We start from the raw sequence: 25,324 nt of genomic DNA, 5'->3' as shown, positions 1-25,324 counted from the left end.
TATTGCTCAATCGATTACAATCCCACTCCATCAGAACAAGTGCTGTTCCCTAAATTTTTAACAAGATTTCCCAAACGATTGCACTGTAGATATTGTTTCTGCCCAAATATAACCAGGAAATAACTACTAAATAATGGAAAAATAAAATGTCCCAAGTTGAAATATATTTCTCAGTGCTGCCTAGTTTATGTAACACAGAGAAGGGCAATGCATTAGCTTTGTTGGCCAAATAGACAAAAAGGTATCGGTAATGTAAATAGATGGTTTTGAACCTATTTCTTTGTGTGCGTTTTTTTAGTCTAAAATGTCACTTACATAGGAAAAAAATGTTGAAGGAATAACACTGTATTCTATGCCCATGATGCAAAGCGTGGCTGGAATACTCCAGTATTTAAAGTTCCTTGAGTTCCACAAGGAACTCAAGGCTGCGGCCGTACGATGCCTATACAGCTTTTAATATCATTAGGTGTAATTTATAAAAACTACGTATAGCCTATATGTTACGCGGTTAGTATAACTACTCTATTAGGTTTTTAAATGAAGGCGCTGTTTTAAGGCAACATAGATGGAAACGAGATTGCTCCCATCTTGACCTCACACCAGCTGGGTTCCTCCTCTATCCTAGAGATTGTAGATGTTCAATATGTATAGGAGTGTTGTGACTGGTAAAGAGTGTTACGCGGATTTACTAATGGGATGTAAAGTTAATAAATAATGTTAATAAATAGGGAATGTTTTGTACCATGCCAGAATAGGATAAGCTATCAAGGGTAATAAAAGGCATAGATTACTGATGCTTTTAGATTTGAAGATGTGAAAACTGGACAAATCCACTTGGAGCATCCTGTACCAAAACACCTGAAATAAATAACAATTCTCCCATCGCTGTATTATTATACAAATTAAATTTGAATGAACAGTAACACTTAGGCTTGTGCGGTGGAAGGAAATGTTAAGCATGTGAGCGCACACAGTGCAGAAGAACCAAAGCCCTTCGAATTCCTGGAGTTCCACAAATACTGTTTCTATCCCGCGAACACATTCAAGGCTGCAAAGATGCAAAAGCAAACGACTCCGGGACTGAGAAGCTTTTTCCTGTGTATGTTTCGAGGTTTCTTCAGAGCTAGGAAGGAGCAGATGTGCGGCGGCTCCTCGCCGTAATGAGAACTTCATGCCATTTGGTATCTTCTTAAAGCGTAGCAGCTAACTGGGAAAGTCATCGCTTTCCTCCGGGTACCTCCGATCGCCTGAGAGCTGTCCTACAAAACATACATTAAAATATTATTTACATTTTAATATGCATTTAAACAGATATCCGAAAGGTTGTCTTTACAAGGTTCTCAGTAGATCCTTACATTATCCAATAGATGCATGTTCAGCTCGTATTCCACTAGGGAAATCATAATAACATTTCAAGGTGGTTTTAAGGATTTGGACAGGGCAGGCTAAAGTCCATGTTCCTCCAGATTAGACGCTCTTGCTTCTAGTTTCTGAGCACACTACTTTCCAGGGGAAGAAGCCATTGCGGTGTCCTACTCGTCTAATGGGGCGCTTGGCTCGTACGCCAACTCCAGCTTGGACCTTGCCCCTCGTTACTGGTTGGGCCACATATTAGGATAATAGAAGGCTGCATCAGCGGGCATGTGCGTTTAGAAATAACATGTTTGTGCAGAAGATGGGGGTACGGAAACGAGAAGCAAGAGTATCTAATCTGGAGGAACATGGACTTTAGGCAGCAATACCTATATAACTGGATCCTTTCTGTCCTACTTTAATGGGGTTTCCATAAAGTTCTTCTCAGACAGTGTATGCTGGCGGTGTTATCTGCCATGGATTTTGGAGGTGCTTTATTACTTGTCTTTGGCTAAAACTCCAAATGACTATTGCAAACTGCACAGGGGAGTGAGCGAGTGTGTGTATGTGTTTGTGTGTGTTGGGGGGGGTCTTGTTATTCAAGCACTTTCTCAAGTAATTTAAAAAAAATAAATCATATATACGATCAGAATATCTTATTTCTGTTACATGAGCTAAAGATCATATCTCGATCAGCGGAGTCCTGCGCCTTTCAGTTCCATTAGAGATCACAAATTGCTATGGTTACCCAGTAACTGTAAACCTTGACTTGATTGTCTTGGGCTAAGTGCACGTCCCCCGCTGAGTCCTTTTCTGCACTTTTTGTTTTAGTGTTTGCCCACCGACTGAAACAGCCAAACCCTCCTCGATATATTTCAATACAAAACAAAGATGATGCCTGTAACATAAAGTGCCTAAAGTATTCGCATTCAACCAGCGTGTAGAGCTATACTCTTATTCCGGTGCTTGGGTTGTGTTATATATAAAAACTATTTTTTTCTTATTTAAGTACAAATACCGTATTGGCCCGAATATAGGCCGCACTTTCCCCCCCCACTTTAAGTCTTTAAAGTGGGGGTGCGGCCTATATTCAGGGTCTAGGAAGCGGGTTTAGGATACAGATCCCCCGCAGGGGACCTGCATCCTACTCTCCGATGCGCTCTGACAGCCTCCCCTGCCGGCACTTTCCACGGGGGGGGAGTGCCGACATGGGAGATTATCTAAGCGCATCGCGCAGACGTTCACCGGCAGCGGCGATGAGTGTTGACCGACCTCCGCTGCCGGCACGTCTGCTTGGTGTGCTTTAACAATCTCCCTTGCTGGGAATTCCCACGGGGGGAGTCCAGGCAAGGGAGATTTTTAAAGCACATCTTGCAGACGTGCCGGCAGCAGAGGTTGTTTATGCTCGCATCGCCGCTGCCAGTGAACGTCTGCGCGAACAATCTTCCTTGCCGGTACTTCCCACCACAAGACCCCGAGTCTGCACCGGTAAGTCTGGTGGTGGGGGGGTTTATCGTGGCAGCATATCTCGGGGGGGGGGGTGCAGAAACTTTTTTCTTTAAAAAAGCACCTAACTTTTAGGGTGCGGCCTATATCCGAGCCAATACGGTAATTAACATTAATGTCAGTAAACATGAAATCACCAGCTAGGTTCTATGCATTTGGAAAATGGATCAAACAAAAATTTTATAGGGACATCCAGCTAACAGAAGCATTAAAGTACATTTAATTGTAAGCACCTTTTGAGCAGGGCCCTCCTCACCCTTCGCTTCTGTAAGTCCAATTGTTATGTTATATACTACAAGTTATCTTCTGTTTACCGATTGTACAGCGCTGTGTAATAAGATGGCGCTATATAACACAACAATAATAATAATAATGGCTGTAGTGTCCCTTTAATGAGAAATATATATATTTGTATTTTGAATCATTTAGTTTGTAACATTAATATTACTTATTAATTTATGCAGCGCTGTACAAGGGGTAAACAGAAACTAAAGGTGAGGAGGACTAGGCTCATAACTGACATTATAATCTTATATTATGAACTCATAATCTTTGCAAGCGGACATTAAATAGTTAATAGTCTAAAAAACAGCTCACTTAAATGTTACACTGTATTCTCAAAGGGTCCTAAGGAGAAGTTGTTGAAAAAGTTTTGTGGGATAATCGCCAGGTTCAGCAGACTAGTCATCACACGTTATTAATCATATTATTATTCCAGGCGCTGCCCACTTCCAAAAATACGAGCCTAAAGTCTTTACATACATTACATACATTTAACTATTAAAAAGGTTTGAGAGATTAACTCGAGCGGACAGCAGATTCACACACTGCCCTAGAGTGCGTCCCTTTTCCACAGACATACGAGTCTGATCTGGCCCACAAGGGATGCCCAGAACTAGAACATGGGGCAAAAAGAATAAACAGCCCCAGAGGTACGTTTCGTCCTCATGTTTTGTCAGTGGGGTGAGGTTGGTATCTCTCTAGGCACCAGTAAGCAACGAGGTCCATGTCTGGACTCAACAGTGAACCCCACGACATGTAAAATAGGACTGAGATCAGCCTAACGGTGAAACGGACATCCACTCATTGGCCTGCACTGCCCTTTCCTGCTCAGGAGAGTTAAGTTTTAGCTCACTTTGTGCCATTACATTTGAACCAACATGACTGCAGTGCTAACATACAGCAGGAACGCATTACATGAGTGGAGTAGGACAGTATATATTCCCGTTCGCTTTAGAGAAGATCTATGGTGGTAAAACCTGTTCCGATCGTTTCAGACGAGCAGTTTTTGGAAGTGAGCAGCCTCTGGGAAGCTGCGAGGGCCGGGACGCTGCTCTGAAGCTGGTTACCTGGACTGACTCCAGAGGAGAGAAGCTCCAAGCTGTTTATTTTCCCCTGATCATACAGCGCCAACTGCTCCACAATCCTCTGCTTGGCTGGATTCACGACAATCTGGTGATGTGGCACCAGGATAGCTGATGGAAAAAAAGGAGGCGATCGTATTAGCAGAGGAACAAAACTCTTCCTAACTGTCCATCAGCCGACATCGAGGACATAAGCAATTCAACACACGACAAGAGCTTTCATTAAAAAGACTTTAAGATCCAAAGATCTTGTTGCGCAACCAACGGCAGCTTTTGCTTTCACTTTTGATGCCAAACAAAACAAGAAGAAGCATGTTGTGTTTTCTCTGAAGGTTTTTACTTATTAATTTATTTATAATTTCCAAAAACTAAGAATTCTTTTTGTTTTTTCTCAGGTCTCCTCCTCTAGTTGTCGCAAGTTCCCTAACCAAGAACCTTCTGCAATTACTCCAACGACTTGGTTCTCAACGGAGTTACTCGAGGGTAAATAATGTCCTCCCGGGGAGGTGACTTTTTGAATATGGTTTAGACTCATTAGTAGGAGACGCCTAATGTCTTTCTTCATTCAGAACAAGACTCGGGTCGAGAGAACAGTTATTGGCTGACCCTGGAAGCGGCCTCCTAAACTCAGGATGATACCCTCCGAGTCGGTTAATATGACCAATCCTACTATAAGTTTGGGTATCAAAACACTTGCCAAACTTATAATATTAACCAACGCCCGTGATATTTGAACCAAATTGTGTGAACCTGTCATTTTTCTGAACATATCAGTTGACTTCTACGACATCTGGAGGCTGATTCTTGGTAAATAAACAAGCAATTGTTTGGATGATGCCCAGAAGTATCGCTGACTTGGGAATTCTGATACATGAGAAATCAGTATACTTATTAAGGGAAAGGGGCTGTATACATTTTACTATTTCCTATTTTACTTGCGGTCGACGGACTTCTGTTTTATACACAGGAACTTCTTACGTAAGAACGTAGTGACCTTAAAATAGCTGCAACTCTGGTGGTGGTCCAATCTGCAGGGGTCAAAAACAATGTTCTGGCTCATGCTCAGTCCTTATAGACAATACTGACACCCGACTATGGAAGCTGTATGTACTGACAATTTCATACATTGTGTCTGCTGGTTTCTTTATGTAGGAGGCAAAACGATACAAGCAAAACAGAACTGTCAGATAACGACCATTCAGCCAGGCTTCAAACAACGGCCTCTGGTCCTAATATTTCCCAACCTTTGAAATATACTTCCCTCTAGCACCTTGTATTTAAATGTTCCTATAATAACACTTCTTTATCTCCTCCTTCAAGCTTTTGCCTGTTTAGATTCTTTAGTCGTACGGTATATACACCATACCTAGGAACTCTGCGGGTTTCACCTGGAGTCTCCGGGTGAAGAGCTGTTTGAGTCTCCGGGTAGCTTTCCGCTTTCCCCAGTGGAATGGTATCTGGCCCCGCCCTGCTCAACACTCACTTCCCCTCCTACTCACTGCCCACTTAAGAGTATCTGGAAGCGGCCACGCCCATATACATGGTTTGCCCCTCCCATTCATGGCTAGCCACACCTTCACACACAGCTAGTCCCGACTCCTGGCAAAGCCCTTCAGAAGTGGGAGAGCTGCGGGTAGCCTATCCAGGGACGTACGGGGGTATGAACACAACATGCAGTACACACCACGCAAAAGCCCAATGAGATTTTATATACAATTAAGGCGTGAAATAAACCTCAAATCACGTATGGTGTATATAATAAACAAGTGATATAATACTTCCCTGACAAGACTGCAGCAACCCAAAAAAACAGACACTCCTCCTCAGGGTGTGAAAATTCCAACGAACCGAACAATAATGGGGCGCAGATACATATGAGGAAAAAAAGCAGATAAAACCAATAGTGTAAAGTGTAAAACCAATAATGTATGTGAATTTAACGTTGCACTCACAAAAGAAATGGATGATTCAGACCCATCTATGTTGAATGCAAAGTGTCTTTTATATTCTTGTAGATTCTAAAAAATAAACTTAAAATAGTGCAGTATCCGAGAGAATGTTAAAATAGCCAGCAGAAAATCCACTCACATTAAGTTTATTTTTTAGAATCTACAAGAATATTAAAGAATATAAAAGACACTTTGCATTCAACATAGATGGGTCTGAATCATCCATTTCTTTTGTGAGTGCAACATTAAATTCACATACATTATTGGTTTTACACTTTACACTATTGGTTTTATCTGCTTTTTTCCTCATATGTATCTGCGCCCCATTATTGTTCGGTTCATATACAATTAAGGACCTGAAAAAAAAATATTTTTAGGTGAACATTTCCCTTTAATTATCTGCAGCGTACCTGGTGATCCAGCAGATGATAAGCTATTATCTCCGGCCAAATCACTAGAGTAACAATACTGTCCGCTTAAAGTATTAGCAGGTGGCAACTGGGTCCGCGCTTTGTGCGCTGGATTCTGGCTTAGAAAGGCTGCAGCAGCTGCTAAATGGCTGCTCTGCTCTCTGCCTGAATGGAGAACATTCAAGTCACTGTGTCCACGGGAGGCAGCTGTGTCACAGAAGTCAGGAACACTTTCATCGCTCTCTACTGGCGTGTTCGGACCTTTCTGAAAAGTCCTTTTGCATGAAGAAATACTACTGCAACTGTCCAAATTGGCTTCATACTGGGAAACGGAGCTGCTAAACGGCCGGACGCTGCCTTTTGCGATGGCCGCTGCTGGATTTCCATAGGGGATATATCTGTCTGTATTCTCCTCCGGACTCAGGACCATGGCCTTCAAACTAGACGTGATGTCTGCTACGACTGGACTCTGATTTTGCATGGCGGAAGGTTGAGGAGTTTCATGTCCTTTCCTGAATTCAAGAACACGAAGAGACTCATGCAACTTTTTCAGAGTGTTAAAAACCTAGAAATGAAACACACAGAAGTCATGCAGAATAACACAACAGGTGCCCAGCTAATACACATTAAACCCACCGTCCCCATCCCTCTGCCAGAAGTGCTTTCAGTTGCGCCATATGAATCTTGTAAACAGATGATGCAAATTTCTATGTCTTGTCTCCAGCTGTGCATATCGGACAACCCGCTGGCCCTGCATGGCCCTTGCTACATTTCAGAGGATGTGTGCGAGTTTATTATTTGGCCAGGGCCCAATCATGAACAGGGTCGTCTTCTTAATAGGATAAAACCTGTGATTGATGCACTCGTTTAAATAAATGCAGCGGGCAAACGCTACTTTTCTAAATCAGATCTGTCTAAGCTTTGCCAGAGAGAAAGCCTCGGCTATCACACCATACATGGACTCTGTAAACAGAGACAAATCCCCATTTGGCAACACATATCGCTTGTGCCAGAACGCTATAAATACATTAGGCCAGCACCGGAGGCAGGGCCGGCCCGACAATGGAGCCGAGTGGGGCAACCGCTCCAGGCGGCACTTTTTTTTTTTTTTAAGCGAAAGAGAGAGAAAGGGGCGCCGAGTGGTTTTCGCTTACCAAGCTGTCAGTACCCGCTCGGCGCCCCTCTCTCTCTCTCCTCTGCGGCGAGTCTTCCTGTTCGGTCTCGGAAGATTTCCTCAGCATTACAAGCCGGCACCGAGACCGAACAGGGAGACTCGCCGCAGGACTGCTGAGAGGCAAGTACAAGGGGGGGGCGGCATTTTAAAATTCGCCCCAGGCGGCATTTTGCCTTGGGCCGGCCCTGACCGGAGGGATCATTCTGGTATTAACACTGGGAGCGTTTTATTTTAGAGCGCAAGCAGACTTTGTAGTGCTGTCACAAAAGGGAAGTAAAAAAGCAACAAAATTCAAATTGAGAATATACAGAAAAGGACACGAAAACTGACACACATTAATAAATACTCATATATATGGAGAAGAGGGGCCTGTCCTTCTATACAATCTAGGAGGAGGAGGGGGAAAGACAGAAGATGAGAGACTACTTGGGTGAGGATGATTTGATTGTGGTGAATGACACCATATAGCCGTCAGGAAGGGGTTAATCACACAAACATTAGTGAAGGTGCTCCGTCCCAAATAAAACGTCATATTAATAGTATTGGTGTATACGCGTGCGCAGTCAGCCAAGCTCGGGATATCTGATCCAGCACATCCTCTTGTATAAGATGTCGGGAACCAAAAATCATAAAACCGAAAGCCCGGGATTCCCTTCAGCGATTGGGCTGCGGTATCCGCACTGGCCCAGGACACCACAGTTACGTTTCAAACAGGTTTACAGGTTTTGCAATCTAATAATGCTGCAGAAGATTCCCGGCTACTATTCATAGAGTTAAAGGGACACGGAAGCATAGAATATGACAGCAGATGAGATCCATTCAGCCCATCTAGTCTGCCCTAAGGTATAGCTTTATGCCTATTCCATGCATGTTTAAATTCCCTCACTATAATAGTATCTACCAGTTCTGCTAGGGGGCTGATCCATGTATCTACCAAACTCTCAAGTAAAGAAAAACGTCCTTATATTACATCTAAAATTCAGTGTCTCTGCAACTGCCCTCCTCTGAGGTCTTACAATTCTTACCACTGACTGGCTAGAAACAAAGGGAGCGCTTTACGAATTTTAACAAAAACGAAAATTAGCTTGAATCCAAATGCCCAAGTCTGTATGTTCGCTCACGGAGTGACTTCTACTCTCATCGGTTCAACGGACTTCAATGCACGTGCGATACAGCATGCACAGGAACCATCCCCAATACACAAACTATAAACAAATGGTATACAGCTCAATGCCCAAACACAATGCAAACGTCTGTCCTAAACACAAAGCCGCGTACCTCCACCATATCTGGACGCTTCTTCTGCCTTTCTAGGCAACGACAAGCCAGCAGGGAAAGCTCCTGAGCAGCGTCTGCAGGGCAGAGTCCTACGCTGGAGTCTAAATGGTGCCGACAGATGCGGGACGAGACACGGGAGAGCCTGTTCAGTCTGCCAGCGCTGGTTCCATCCTCCAAGGATGCCTCCTCTTCCTTCACTAGATCCTTCTAGAAGGGTAAAGCACAGAAGACACTTAAATAGGGAGAGTCATTAAATCTACTTTTCATCTGTTGCTGGGGATTTTTGTTTTGGAGAGATATTTAGGTATAAAGAGTCATTTTAGCTGAAGTAAGCTCAATGGCAGAATTTACGTAATTAATCCATTCGCAGTCCTGAATTTAACTACAAAATTACCCCCATGAGGTTCTTGGGACTTACATATGACCACAGGTGGAATAAGGTGCATCACCTTTCCACCACAATGTGATCCTTTGCGTGCTCACGCCATGCACTTTATAGGCATGTTTTGGATGGCTTGCTTGTGGCTGGATACCCCATAAGAATGTCTAGGTGCCCCCTTTTTGGTCATATGTGAATTATAGTTCTCACGCTCTTCCCAGTTATGCCCTATTCACCTTTCTCAAGGACATGGGTTTGTACCTAGGGGTCTGGGACCCTAGCTAAAGCATAAGATATAATAATACAGGCTTCTAAACCAAGCATCAGCAGGTTACTTCATCCCTAATAGTCATTCCAAGTCACCATCTACAAACAGAGGGGCCTTACCAGGTACTTGGTCTGAGACTTGCCCTCACACTCAATGGCTTTCCTCCCCGTCAGAATCTCCAGCAGCACCTGGCAAAACAAAGAAGAACAAAGAGACAGCGTGACGTGTCTGCCCGCCTCATGTGATAGGAAAGGCCGGCACATCTAAACGGAAAGATGGCGGATCTAACAACCTGTTGCGTGAGCCAGGAGAACGCCTAAAGGGGAACTCTGACCGATAAAGCTTTCAGCAGAATGAAATTCCTCCATTAAAACATATCGAGTAATCCAACATCGCGTGACATGCCACACGCTTACAGCAGGACTTGCTCAGGTACCCACTGGCTAAGCCCATGAAGCAGGTACCTAGGGGCTGTCTACTATTCAGTGCAACAGCGGATTCATGGATGAAACAAGTTTGGGGTGACTCAAGGCACACAACCATAAGCAAAGCAGTGTAAAGAAATCATTCTACCTCCTAACCTGAATACAACTAACCTTCAGAGGGACCTGTGCTGAAGAATTGTCAGAGACGGGTTTGGGTCAAACCGGAAACTAAAACCGTACACTATTAACCCTACATTATCCTCCTTCTGATCAAAACGGACAACAGGTTACAGCACAAGGTGTCTTCAGTGTTATTATTATAGACATCCATAGCAGAGAAGAGTTAGCAGGGGCTAAAAGTTATAGGGGCCATCACGTCAGCCTATTTTACATTCTTAAAAAATGAATAATATTCTCTTTCCAGCAACAATTGGAGGCCTTTATGTTTAATTTGGTTCCAGTAAGAAACCCAAAGCACCAGCTCTGGAGTAAATAGAGCACCAAGGACTTGGTTTGGAGAAGTAAGTGTCCTTAGACTGGTGAGAAACTTCCATAGGAAAATATTATTTCACTAACTACGACCACATCTGAAATTAGAGAAGCCTGCGCTAGGAGTAGAAAAATTGACTGTAGACTCTCACTGTAACACGGTACTTCTTATGGTGTTCTACTCATTATGTGTGGCTTTATATCTTTCTTAAAGGTTTTAGAACTCCAAACCAAACATCAAGAATTAAATATCAGCACATGCTCATTACTCATCTGTGACCCTCGACTTTGCCATTAATCATACATTTTATGAAAGCTACTCACCACACCAAAGCTATAGGTGTCCAGTTCAAACGTGAGCTTCCCCATCTTCACATATTCATCCGGCAGATAGGCCAACGTGCCCCTCACGGTACTGGTCTGTGCCACGGTGCGGCTTTTACCTGCGTCATTACTGAAGCGGCTGAATCGAGCCAGACCAAAGTCCCCCAGTTTGGGGACAAGCGCCTGGTCTAAGAGGATATTGGAGCTCTTGACATCTCCATGAATGATGCTTGGCTGGCAAGTGTGCAAAAACTGAATGCCGCAGGCTGCGCCCTGCATGATGCCCACGCGTTGCTGCCAGGAAAGTATTGAGAAACTGCCCTGCATGTTAAGACAAGATGTATACGTTTATTCCCTCAACAAATGAAACCCAAACGAACTGTACTATGACCTTAAATCAAGTGAGCCTTACTTTTAACCCTGGGGTGTGTGTAATGAAGCAGGGAAAGCAGCGTCTGAGCCATACGCAAATGTATTTTTTTGTAGTTATATCCTCATTACAGGGCATCCGGTGACCTCCAACTTCTTTCCCTACTCAGTTCCTCAAAGAATAGATGTTTTCCCCGCAGACACTCGCAAGTCCTTTCCTGGGGGGTGAGGGTGACCTTACAGTAACGCATGCTAGGAAATCATAAGGCTTTACCACCCATCAGATGGGGCTTCCCTGGAACGTTTCTCCTACAAGAAGGGGCAAAATCTCCCGAACATATTGGATAACTGAGTGGGAGAACTGGGGACTTTAAAGGTTTGACCGTGTTGCAACCCATGGTTTGGCCATCACCTGGTGGTGGAGACGATCTTCTAGTGAACCGTTGGCAAGGTACAGATAGACAAGGCAGTATTCTTCTCCCTGTACACAGTAACCGGCCAGATCGATTATGTTGGGATGTCGAAGACTGCAGAAACAAGAAAATATATACAAATGGGTTAATTTACCGGGATTACTTTTCCAGCAATCTGCATGGAAAAAATTAGAAAATTATTCTAAAACATGAAGAGAATGCGTATTAATGTGCTCAGAGTTCTTTCCATATCATTTTTTGTACACTGTTTTGGAAGATCACCAAATTTCCAACACCTTAGAACGTAACAATGTAGCAATTTGATTTACAAATTACAAATTGTAGTTTTGGACAAAATAAAACATACTAGCTATTTAAAACACAAAAAAGTTTAAATTAAAACTAGAAAAAGAAGACAATAGATATTATAATATGTAAATACGTTTGGGAAATCTCAGGACCTGAATTGTAGAGAAAACGTGAGGTACCTGCGCACGCTTACCAAGTCAGCTTGTCTATCTCCGTGAGGAAGCTCTTCTTCACTGTGCTCCACTCCAGCTCAGAGTCCTAACAAAAGAGCACAAGCGGCCATGACGACGGTTTCAATAAATGTCTACTCATAGCCATTTGCCATGAATTTTAGGAGCTGACATTTTATGAAGGCACTTGGTGCAATATCAGTAAAAACATTCTGCCTAAATCTCACTTAAGGCTTTTCTCAAGAAACAGTCTCAGCTCATAAGACCAGAGCTGACCCTCATACCTGGGAACTCTCCAGGTCACTAAGGTGGAAACTCTGGGTGGCGGGGAGTGGTGTTACAGCACGCCCCACTCCTCGCCACTTCTCCATTAAAGAGAGCGCGTCCCGGGACATCAGCAGGACTGCCCACCGACCGTGCAGGACCTCTTACCCACATCACGCGAGAGAGGGGCTCCGGGTAGCCGGAGTCAGAAAGTTCCCAGGTATACGGACACTGTGTAGCTGCATTTTAGAATAGAGCTCTTTGTTTACAACGTAGGAGATCAGTTCCTGAGATCTTTGGCATTACCATCACCACATTCCTACACAACGGTTACCAGGAACATGGAGGCTGAGGCTGCCAGCCGATCCACCTGTAATTACAGCATTTCTCATGCCTGCTTGATGGCATCACTTAGCAGACATGCACATTGATGTAAACCTGGCCACCTGGTGACTACTGTTCATACTATCTCCTGGGGCAAACAGCTCTGTAGTCCATGACTATGCAAAAAAGGGAACATTTATCATAAGGGAAGGTGTCCAGTTGGACCCGTATTGAAACCCGGCTCTTTATCAGTCCTTGCTAGAAAGGGGATTCATTTGCATTTATCTTTTACCTGTGACTCAGAGACATGTCCATTGTCCATTCTCCAGATAATTCTAATATCAAAGCAGATTTAAGAAAACATTATACACAGAGCCCATTCTGTGATCAGCACACCTGCTTCAGCCGCTTGACTGCATATTCGGTGTTCCGCATGGTTGCCCTGTAGACGCAGCCAAAACCACCCTCCCCGATCAACAGGGAGCGGGAGAAATTGTTCGTACCCTGGACAAGCTCGTTGAAATTCCACACAAAATGCTTGGTCGTCTCTACAAAGCCACTGGAAACAACAGACTCCTGAGGAAGAGACACGGCGTATTAAATCCAGGTTATCTGCTCCCGCGCCACTAAAGCCACTCGTTAAAGCAAAGCGAGGCCTTCTCCGGGTCGGGAGAGCGATAAGCCGGAAACGCATTGGTTTGATGCCTAATAAGTAGCCATTGTAAGGCAGAAGCATGTGCTTTGCCGGAAATAGTTTAAACTAAACTAACTTAAAGTCAACCTGAATTTAAATGATACAGATACTGATCAACACTAGATCTGCGGCCAGGACAAGCGTGGCCATAGAAGGGCAAGAATGAACCAAAAATGTTTCTAAAACCCTCAGCCTAGAAAAGCAGTAGCCAAACTGCGGCCCTCAGACCCAAATAGTTTGAAAAGGACCAGCATTAAGGTAAGGGGGTGACATGGTGTGATATGCACAGCAAAGGGCGTATTTACGTCCTCTGGATATACCTGCACAGAAGAATGGATGCTACTGAGAGCGCTGTCACTGCTTCCCCCTGTGCTGGAAGCCTGGGAAGGGCAAGTACTACTTAAGAGGAGGTCTTCAGGAGGAGGCTCAGGTAGCGGCAGAGGTGGTAGCTCTAAGAAAAAGACAAATTAAAAAATTAATAATAAAATGTATTTATATATATATATATAATATGCACACACAGAATTTGTAAAGTAAAGTAGAACTATTGCTGGCTATGGATAAGTATGATGGGGGTTATTTACGAAAGCTGTTTTAAAACCAGTTGACTGCACCATTCAATTTCATTCCAAAGCCAAGGTACATAAAGGACATAATCAGTGACATCATCAATGTTCGCGTACCGTAGGGCTGCGTTGGCGTGGCTCCTGTCCGTGGCTGCTGCTTTTTTTCTTGCTGTTCCGCGGGACATGGCTCTGGGGCAGGGCAAGGATGCGGATATGGTGGAGGAGGGGAAGAGCGCCTCCGGTGAGGGGCGTTCTGCGATGGAGATAAACGAGATTTGCACTCTGACCTCCCTGCAAACATAATAATAAAACATAGCAAATCAGATCTCAGGACTGCAATAATCAGACTTTTTAAATGTGACAAGAGCTCTGTAAATCTGCAACAGACTATAAACATGCATTTTGGGGTACATTTTACCGCCTGCAATCTGGAGCGTGTGTTCCTTGCAGGAGAGGAAAATATTTGTGTTTCATTTGTTTTATTGAAAGCAGGGAGTGTTGGTAGGTACACTTCTTGCGCATGCCACTGAATCAGCAGCCGACAGGCGTTCAGGCAGCATGCATGCAATAGCCCGGCCATTATGGACGCTGCTATTCCCTATAAGCTATTAAAAGACAGCTGACCTCCCATTGGCTAGAAGGGGGTTCTACAGAGCATGTGCGAAAAGCATACAGCAGTATGCTTCCTGCTTTCAGTTGACACCAGCACCAGTTTGCAAGCAGTAAAATGCACTGGAGTTCATGCAATTAACATGAAACTGCATAAAAATGGAAATAGTTATAAAAGTTTTGAAGTTGGGATGATTGTGAACTCGGTATATTGACACTTTTATCTGCTATACAGATCAGCTTCATTCTTGGCTTCCTGATTTAATCCCCACTGATACATATCCAAGTTAGTTCCTAAAAAGTTTCTTTTTTGCCTGTTTTTTTCTGCTGCAGAGACTTAGACCTTAATCAGCCGTGGGTCTCGTGTTAGATTCTGGATAGTTATATCCCTATCCCAGACACCTTTATATCCCCTCGCCATATTAGCCGCTACCACTTCTGATGGAAAGCTGCTCCATTTATCTACCAAACGAATAAAAGGAGGAATAAACACCAGGTGAGTAGATAGAAAAATATATATATATATATATATATATATATATATATATATATATATATATATATATACTCTTCCTCACAGTACTGCCGCAGCCCAAGATAACACTCCTCTCAGTGTTCAACAGAAGACAATACGAACATAGGGGCGCATGTACATGTGGGAAAAAAAAGAAGAAAAATAATAATAGTGTGATAATGTATGATACAAAAAAATTATATGTAAGTGTTGTGAATGCACTCACAAAACATAGAAGGTGAACAGGCTCTTCAGAATAAAATGTTTCTTTTATTTCTTCATGTTTCTAAAATACTATTCAAAGGACTATTCAAAGGACTTTTCATTTGTACCCGTGGACTTTATACTGAAGTGCCTGATTTTATCGACTGTCTTGTAAGTGCAATCCAACTTTTCTTAAACCATTATAAGAAAATACTGCACCATTGGTTTCTTTCTCTTTTATTTGGATATTTTAGAAACATGAAGAAATAAAAGAAACATTTTATTCTGAAGAGCCTGTTCACCTTCTATGTTTTGTGAGTGCATTCACAACACTTACATATAATTTTTTTGTATCATACATTATCACACTATTATTATTTTTCTTCTTTTTTTCCCACATGTACATGCGCCCCTATGTTTGTATTGCCATTTATCTACCACCCACACAATTTTACAATGTGACATTTAGAAGAAATCTATCACTATTGAATCCTACTACCATAACTCAGATCATTTCAGATGCATGATTTTCGGATAAGGGATACAAAATCTGTATTACATTTTCATCGATCAGAGCTGTAACTATAAACGTTTCTAATCTACTCCCGCGATAAAGTCCACAACTTACAGTTCTCAAAGACATCAAGAGCGCGTAACAGCTCTAGAGTAGTCAGGACCGCTAGGAGATCCCCAACGCGGGCATTTTTGTTGATCCATTGCCAAATGACCTCTTCCGTGCGGCTACGCAACCCGTGCTGCTCCAGCAGCCGCAGCTGAGTCTGATCCGGAACGATCATGGAAGCTGCAAGTAAGACACACAGAAATAAACGTATTGAAACCAACGCACTTAGCGGCTGCTCCTTTTACAACTACATCTCCATCTCGGCTAAAACCTTCACCCCTCCTTGCGCCATTCCCCAAACTTCTGACCACCAGACATTCGCCAAGCTTCTAAAACCCTCTTCCGAACTAACCGAGGACTTTTTCTTGTATTCTAGTAACTTACAAACCTTTATTTCGCACGCACTCTCGCAAATCACACTTACCTCCTCCAGATTGTACCTAAATGCCTGTCAGTTCCCTACTACTACTTAGACTGTAAGCTCTTTGGGGCAGGCATCTCTTCCAATGAATCCATATCTATTGTATCCCATTCATAATGCCCTTTAAGACTTCTCTACCTATTATCAGGGCCGGCCCAAGGCAAAATGCCGCCTGGGGCGAATTTTAAAATGCTGCCCCCCCCTTATCTACCCTTCCTCTCCCTCCGTCCCTGCCGCCCCCCCCCATTATCTACCCTTCCTCTCCCTCCGTCCCCCCTCCCCCTTTGTACTTACCTTTCAGCAGTCCTGCGGCGAGTCTCCCTGTTCGGTCTCGGTGCCGGCTTGTAATGCTGAGCGCCGGAAATCTTCCGGCACTCAGCATTACAAGCCGGCACCGAGACCCGCCGCAGAGGAGAGAGAGAGGGGCGCCGAGCGGGTACTGACAGCTTGGTAAGCGAAAACCACTCGGCGCCCCTTTCTCTCTCTTTCGCTTTTTAAAATAAAAAAATAAAAAAAATTAAAAAAAAGGGCTTGTACAAAAAATGTAAAAATAAAAATTTATGTACACACATTATGATGCTAATTGTAAAATAAAATAAAAAAAGAGAACAAATTCATAAATTGCGTTTTCCTAAATCATACAAAGTAAACACAAATGATTCTTGCTGGGACGGAGTGAGCGCTGATGGAAACGGCTTTGTGGAGGACCGTGCTCACTATCACCGTCTATAAGTGTTGGTATGTGTGAGTGTAAGTACATGGAAAGCTGCATATTATATACATGTACTTTTTTCCTGCATATTAAACTCTTTTACGGTATATATGTATCAATATTTATTAACAGGTTTCCTGCTCATTACCCATATGGAGAATCAAGAAGAAGTGACCCTTATTGAGATAAAAAAAAATTAAAGACTTTGTACTCAATAAAGTGTTTTTAATGTGCAGCAAGGTGTCGGTGATAACATCGAGGAGACAAGCAGTAAGGGTTAACGCGTTTCACGCTGTGACAGAAGCTCATAAGCCTTGTTGACATCACCTGCATTTTTGGGGCAAAAAGTTGCCCACAAGTATTATACTGCACAATATTTATGCCTGCCTCCCATGAAACATACCGTATTTGCTCGATTATAAGACGACCCCCCAAATCTGAATATTAATTTAGGAAAAAAAAGAAAAAGCCCGAATATAAGATGACCCTATAGGAAAAAAGTTTTACCAGTAAATGTTAATTCATCTAAACTATTTTTTTTTTTTTTTAATAAAAGCTATGATTGAGAAAAATATTATGGTTTTATTTCCTTCTATCTTCCAACCTGCCCCCCAGTTATGCACATCTGCCCCAGAAATGCTTTATACCCCCTATATGCCACTGTGCCCCATGATATGCCTTTTAACCCTCTAAATGCCACTGTGCCCCATGATATGCCTTTTAACCCTATATGCCACTGTGCCCCATGATATGCCTTTTGACCCTCTAAATGCCACTGTGCCCCATGATATGCCTTTTAACCCTATATGCCACTGTGCCCCATGATATGCCTTTTGACCCCCTATGTGCCACTCTGCCTCCAGAAATGCCTTATACCCCTATATGCCACTCTGGCATTTAGAGGGTTAAAAGGCATATTATGGGGAAGAGTGGCATATAGGGAGGTTTAAGGCATTCAGGAGGCAGAGTGGCGTATAGAGGGTTAAAAAGGCATTTCTGGAGGCAGAGTGGCATTAAGGGGGTTAAAAGGCATTTCACAGAGGACTCTGCCTCCAGAAATGCCTTATGCCCCCCATTTAACACTCCCCCGGCCCCCCCAAACTTACCGGTGCTTCTGACTTCCCTGTCATGTAGCCGGGGCAGCGTGTAGATCCCACGCACTGGCAGCCAGGGAAGGTCTGCGTGATGGACGCAGACAACCCCCGCTGCTAGCCACACCTCCTTCCTGCTGCAGCTCCCCACCGGGGACTCAGAAGTACCGGTAAGTGGGGAGGGGGCAGGAGGATCCATGTCCCCTGCAGCTGCGGGGGATCTGGATCTTAGTCGTCTCATAGTCAGACCTATTTGAGGTCTGATTATAAGACGAAGGGTATTTTTCAGAGCATTTGGTCTGAAAAAAACCTTGTCTTATAATCGAGCAAATACGGTATTTAATCCATGGCAAGCAGTACAGAACCCAGAGCCACGGCTGCGAAGCAGAGATTCAGACCACAATATGACATCATTATCTCCCTTATACCAGCGCAACATTAGGCCGATGACAGAAACACAGACCTGTCTGGGCTGCAAGGGTGTTTTGTAGAAGCGATTCAGCAGGGAAGCTAGCAACAAGTGTTGTGTTACTAAGATTACAAAATATTACACTAGAATATATGAATTAATATGAATGGAAGAAAATACAAAATGCCCGCAGCAACATAGACTGAAGATGGAAACAGATTACGTTTGTACTCTGCAAAAGTTTTAGGCATGCGTGAAAAACGTTTGGTAACATAAGAATGCTTTAAAGAAGTTATTTTTATCATTTAATTTCCTTTCCGTCTGGACAGCGGGAAACCCCTGTCTGCCGTGAAATTTCTGCCGGACAGAAAGCTTGCTGACGCAGTATAACTACCTGGTGACTTGTTGCTGTGTCTTGCCATGTCTTTGACATTAAACTGTCTTCAGCAACCTCACCTTGTTGTTGAGTTTGGGTGTTCCTTACCTTATTTTAATCCTCCTACAGTTAATGATCGTAATTTGACCTACATATTAAATTGATGACCATTAGCACCTGTTTGGTATAATTGTTTAATTATACCCCTAAATATAGGTCCCTCGAAGAATTGATGCTGTTTGGAAGGCAAAGGCTTCTCACCCCAAATATTAATTTCGATTTACATTTTTCTTCTGTTTTGTTAAATGATAAAAAATAAACGATTAACATGTCCATTTTTAAAAGCTCTCTTTACAGCATTTTTTCACACCTGCCCAAAAAAACTTTGGACAGTACTGTATGTAAATAATACGCCGATCGTAAACGCTATAGGGCAGGACCTCATCTCCCATTACTACTGTACTTATTATATGACTGCAAGTGATCTTATTATATGACTGCAGGTATCATCATACATACATACTCCAGGTTTGACTCAGAGTCTCCGGGTGAAACTCAGCTGCGCCGGGGTCTCCTGGTTACTTTCTCCAACCAAGGGAGCAGCATGTGGCTATGTTCTGACAACTAAGTGGCCCTTAGATCACTGGGGGCCCTGAGCAGTTACTTTATCTTCTTATAGCAACCCGTACCCCTTCAGACAGGATATACTAATTCTCATTCGCATGCGGACAAAAAAAAAAGGGAGTTTCTCATAAATATTTCCTAGAAGGTGATGTCAATCGAGCAATTACTACGGTGAAAGAAAATATTGCAGATATAATTGCTCTGCACCGGGGAAACCATAGCACACGCAACACGAAAACTACAGAACCACGCCTAAAATCAGTGGGGGATTTATTTTAATATATTTTAAGACGAGCCTTTAAAAAAAAAAAAAAAAAAAGATTTTTAAGACAATTAACAAGCAAAAAAAAGCCATTTAATGATACACAAAATCATCCATCCTAATGCACTTACAGTTCTATAAAAACAGCTTTCATCAGTTATTACATAAAACCTGATTACGGGAAGGCAGGAGGGCGGGGGGGGGGACTGCACATTAAAGGGAAAATCACAGATTTTTAAAAATGCTACTAGCATCAGATTAAATGTATCTTCAAAAATATTAAAATCTTAGCTTTTTTTCCCAGAGTTTCAGGATTTGCAGAATATAATGTTCTAGGGCAGCTGCATATTAACATTTCTATGCTTTCCAGTTGTTATTTTAGCCCAATCTACTAGATTCTTATCACACTGTCTGTTGGAAACAATAGAATAGCTCGGTCTTAACCACCCAGCCAGACACATACACCTATGAAAGTCTATTGAGGAGCAGACTTCATTAGGATTGCCTGTGGCGTCAGAAGCCTTTAACCATCATATATTTAAAAGGCGCAGCGTGGGCCGGATAAAGGATGCCCAACATATTTCTTCTAGATTTACAATAAAGCGGGATTTCGGAGAAAGGCTGGGATTGTCGCAGGGACTTCCCAACGTTTGTAACAATGACTAATAGCAAATATTAAAGGGTTAATAAAATGTTTCAGTTTTCAATTTACTGAAATAAAGACAATGGCACTAAAGAAAAAAGACGGAGAAACATAAGGCAAAATAATCTGAAAAAGAGACTTCCGAGGTCCTTTTTTGTTGTAATTTACATAACTTTTTATATTGGACCAACAAAAAGTATGGACTCAATTTTCAGAACCAAGCCAATTAAAAAAAAAATAAGAGCACAATATACTGTCCAATTCAAGAAAACAAGCACATTTGCACCATTCAAGTAATGTGTTTTATTTAAGTTTTGCTTTACTGGGAGGGTGGTAGATAAATGGAACAGCCTCCCAGCAGAAGCGGTGGAGGATAATACAGTGAGGGATTTAAACATGCATGGAATCGACATATTATTTTTACCCCGCCGAGCCTGTGGATATTGCAAACGTTCTATTGAAGTCAAGCCAAGATTTAGCAGGCGATAAGATTAAATATGCTCTTCCATCTACTCTGGAGAGTTTAACTCTTTTATAAGTAAATGTCATACGTGGCAATGCTGAATGTAAACCTCAGAAATAATTATTTAACCGTGCAAAATTGTGCCTGATTCAGAATGTTTCTGGGAATGCTTGGCGTGGCTCAAAAGCAAGGATTGATAGGTTGTTGCCATAGAAACTGCAAAAGCTTCCTAAAATGCTGTTATGTGGTTAAACCCTTAGAGAAGAGTTTAAAATGGCAGATCTGCCGCTTTATTTGCGTAACACGTTAGGGAGGGAATGAAGAGTTTTACTTAAATGGAACAGCACCTTTAATCTTTAAACAGAGCAGAAGTAGGGATTAAAAAAAATATATTTTTATCACAACCAGAGATAAGTGGAACACAAATAAAATAACAACACGCAGTGGCGCACCATGGGTGCCTGTGTGTCGTAACTATCCTGGCCCAGTCTATCAAGTCACGGGTGGGCGATTAGCAGCCCATTTACACCATGGAGGCTGTGCCCACCATTCCCTCGGCAGAGAAAACGATGGTCGTGGGGGCCAGGGTGCTGGGTCAGGCCAAGGAAGATACATCACTGCCCATGTGCGCTGGCCTAGGGGCCCCCAAGGGTCCGAACACGGCACGAAAATCCCAAAGAAACAATAGTTTGATTGTTCTTCTGGCTGAGCTCCGGGTGCGGGAAGCGTTCCAATGCATGTTATGCAGAGAATGCGTTTGATGCGTATCTATGGGGTAAATACAGGGTCAGCCCCGCTCCCTTTACACGGTAAGCGCTGCAAACCGTACAGACTGTTGTACCGGGGGTGTAAGACGGGCCTCGTTCATAGGAGAGTTCAGATTATCAGCGATTGATTCCCAACTCGCAGTAAACTGCCTCTCTCAGAATAACCCAAGAGAGAGAGAGAGAGAGATTCACCAAAGGGAGAGCTGACAGGAGAGTTGTGTTTCAGCTCCTTGACTTTGCTATACACGGAAGAGCCATCCCCAGCAAGCTTCAACTGCAGGAAGATCTTGGCTGGCCCTGTATAATGTATAGTTAAATCAATGAGAAGTCTCCACGACTGTTGAATTATGCATAATACAGGGTCAGTTCAGCACTTGTTAAAAGAAGAAACCTGCCAGTGCTGGCCCCTCATGATGAATAGTGAATAAAAGAGTTAAAACCACAACTCTCCCTTTAGTGAATAGATCCCCGGAGGGGGGGGGGGGGGAGTGAAAAGAGAGGGGATAAGGTTTTAACATCTCTAGGTTGTAAGCTCCTTTGAGCAGGACCCTCCCCACTTGTTTCTGTAGGTGAAATTGTTATTCGTTGTTACCCGCTATTTACCCATCGTATAGGGCTGTGGAATATGAAGGTGATATGTAAAACTTATTTATTTTAAAATAATATTAACAGATTACTAAGAAAAGTATTCCTAAGAACGCAACCAGAAGGAGCACATTGGTTTCCATGGTGATTAACACCTCCAAATAGTCCTACCCCAATCACAATCAAGTCACAAGAATGTTGAAGCACGCAATATGGGAAAGCAGGTAATACAAGCAGCAGGTAAGCAGAAATCCTGTGATCTGAAAAAAACAGAGGTCATTAAATATCCCACGTATCAATGTTTTCTAGCGGCACACGAACGGGCCCGGACCGGCCACCTGGCACAGCAGGCTAATGCCTATTGGGAAGCTGGCCAACAGAGTGCGGCTGCCGGCTGGATATGCTAAAAACGAGGCGTGCCGCGCATACCCAGCTGTTGGCTGTACTTATGTCATCAGGTGGCCGCTGGCCTTAAAGTGCCAGGGCTGCCTCATCATTGTCAGTTCGACCCTAATGATGAATATAATAAACAAAACAAAAAAAAAAAAAGATTGTAGCAAACCCCATATAAATTTAATATAAATATAGTTCCTAAAGCTACAACTTAGAAAATATTTACACAAAAACAAAAATATTGCAGTCTAGAAATAAATATATTGGAATATTATTCCAGAAGAAAATTAATACTGTGTGTATTTTGAAAAAATCCGCCCTAACGAGTGATTCAACCGATGGGAAAATTACCTAAAATTAGAGAGTTGGAGACGTGAGAATCCCTGAACAGAAAAGCTCTTCTGGGTGTTTAAAGAGACACACGTTATACGCCCTAATAAAAAGGCACACTTTCCGGAAAAGAGACATTCACACCCAAAATGAAATGACTTGGGATCCTTACTGCAGGAAGGTCTGTAACCCGCGAGGCCGATGGATTTAAGACTTCCTCTAGCGTCCCAGGCGTCCTACGTTTCCAGCACGTCCCTCCTTGCCAACACACGAATAAACCGCATAGTGGTGCCCCTTAAGCAGCCATCTATTTCGAATGTATAGCAGAGCCAACCCTGCAAATGTTTGTTGTTTGGTAAAGAAGTTGTAAAACTCGGTAAGAAAATTAGTTCTTAACCCGTAAACTGATCTATGTACATAAGCAACAATTAACCGTCTAATTCCCATTGCCCATGTTGTTGTGGGGGCAGCAGAAGTGTTGAAGGGGAGAAGAATCTGTGATGTATAATAAGAGTGAGGTCAGGGGAGAGTCTGCGGACAGGAAAGCTGAGTGCCCCCCAGAAACATAGGCACTAGCACACACATTAACATTCATTCTGACACAAACACACTCACACATTAACATTCATTCTGACACAAACACACTCACTCATGCTAACACACACACATTCTTACACATATACAATCATACGTATATACACCAACACAGTCATGCTAAAAAACATTCATGCCAACATATACAAACTCACATGAACACACACATATCCACTCACCCTAACAAACATGGTAACACACATTCACACGAACATATAGAAAACATACAGACACTTACTCTAATTCACACACTTATGTTATTCCACAAGAGCCTTTCTCTAGCTGCTTACCCATTGTTTGATTGGCCGCACTATTACCACGGGGTCACGTAGCACCACATTACATGACCACGTTTCTGTCTCCACAAGAACCGAGGCAGCCCACCTCCAGGTGAGGTCAGACGTCAAGAAATTATTATTTTGTTTCATTTTATTAGCATTGCAACAGGCTTGTAAACACACCATGGCACCTTATACCAGAATTACGATACTTAATTACACACAGAGAAGGGTAATTAACCATAAGGAGACTCCTATGACACCCAACCGTCTTCAAACATTAACCACTGTGGAATAAATTTTCTTTTTGGGGCTTAGGCGATATTTTTAATCATTTGTACTTTATGAATAGGGAAATCAGTTATTGAAGGTGCAGTTCCAACCTTAACTCTCAGTAACTACATACAATATTACAAACAGAGAAAAGAATTAAACATCAGAAGTGCCACATTTTATTTGCTAACTCATAACAAATGTTTTGTAAAGAGAAACAGCTTCAGTCATCAAAAATCTGAATATCCCAAATCTTTTTCGGATAGTTTAAGGAAAGACTGGTCTCTGCTGAATACATATGATCAGAGAGCGGTCAATAATAAGATCCAGATGTAAGTATTTCAGCTGAGCTCAGCCATTCTTCAGGCAGCCGAGGTCCATCCCCAGGTACTAACGGGGTATTTTTGTATGGGTCCAAGGATTAAGCCCCCCCCCATACAAATTACCCCATTAGCACCTAGTAACAGCCTATCCGGGGGGGGGGGGCTGTTACTAGGTAGTAATGGGTATTTTTTGTTTCATGCTGTTACTGATGTTAACCTGTGTTACTCCAAGGTGCATAAGTAGTAACAAATCTGACAGCCCCGATACCCCACCCTAAAAGTTTTTATCAGAGACCCCTGACTGTCACATTCAACGTTCACCCATCCTGTGACTCCCTAAAACCTCCAAAGCCACCCATATCCACGACCAACACCGACAGCTATAAATCCACAGCCGATCAATACATGACAGCTGCCCCAAACCCACTAATGCCCCTGCCCCCCGCCTGGCACATTACTCCCCCTCCCAAGAAGTAAACAGCAACAGGTTAAACCCCCAAAGCATCATCTTCCAAAATCACAGAAAGCAACAGCCCCCCATCGATCCCAAAACTCGCGGAGAAATCCACGGTTGTGGACTTATTTAGGACCCCCAGCATGACTCCGGGACCCAGATCCCTGCCAGCGGGGCCAGTAGCAGTCCTGCGCCCACGGACGCTGCTGCACGGGGGGCTGATTCTGAGAACTCACCGAACTTCTTCCAAAGAGAGTCGTCCAGGGAGTCCATGATCTCATAAAACCTGCACATGGTGTAAGCAGGCACTTTGTACAGGAAGATGTCCTCGATGGGGCAGCTGGACATG

At 43.1% G+C, this 25,324-nt stretch overlaps 1 protein-coding gene across 1 annotated transcript; it reads right to left on the bottom strand.

Annotated features, from left to right (window-relative positions):
- Nucleotides 1-4,092: 4,092 nt before the first annotated feature.
- On the bottom strand, nt 4,093-25,323 carry LOC149284898 (interleukin-1 receptor-associated kinase 1-like). The gene is made up of 12 exons (XM_089496044.1): nt 25,212-25,323; nt 15,984-16,157; nt 14,146-14,319; nt 13,783-13,913; nt 13,165-13,344; nt 12,204-12,268; nt 11,701-11,815; nt 10,920-11,240; nt 9,801-9,869; nt 9,035-9,241; nt 6,583-7,147; nt 4,093-4,334 (listed from the first exon to the last, which is right to left on the bottom strand). The coding sequence occupies exons 1-12, from the start codon at nt 25,321-25,323 to the stop codon at nt 4,093-4,095; spliced, it is 2,355 nt and encodes a 784-aa protein (XP_089352170.1).
- Between the last annotated feature and the right edge of the window lies 1 nt (nt 25,324).

Source organism: Sceloporus occidentalis, unplaced genomic scaffold, assembly GCF_023333645.1.
Source record: "Sceloporus occidentalis isolate IW3139 unplaced genomic scaffold, rSceOcc1.0.p SCAF_87, whole genome shotgun sequence".
Taxonomy (NCBI): Eukaryota; Metazoa; Chordata; class Lepidosauria; order Squamata; family Phrynosomatidae; genus Sceloporus; species Sceloporus occidentalis.
The sequence above is the reverse complement of the archived record's forward strand: the minus strand, read 5'-3'. Positions and strand labels throughout refer to the sequence as shown.

What these genes read in the sequence shown, in the direction of transcription:
- LOC149284898 (XM_089496044.1), bottom strand. Translation starts at nt 25,323, where the DNA reads ATGTCCAGCTGCCCCATCGAGGACATCTTCCTGTACAAAGTGCCTGCT. An exon ending in CTCTCTTTGGAAGAAGTTCG is followed by an intron (nt 16,158 to 25,211) that starts GTGAGTTCTCAG and finishes TCTTACTTGCAG; the next exon opens with CTTCCATGATCGTTCCGGAT. An exon ending in AGTCTCAGACCAAGTACCTG is followed by an intron (nt 9,242 to 9,800) that starts GTAAGGCCCCTC and finishes TTACCCTTCTAG; the next exon opens with AAGGATCTAGTGAAGGAAGA.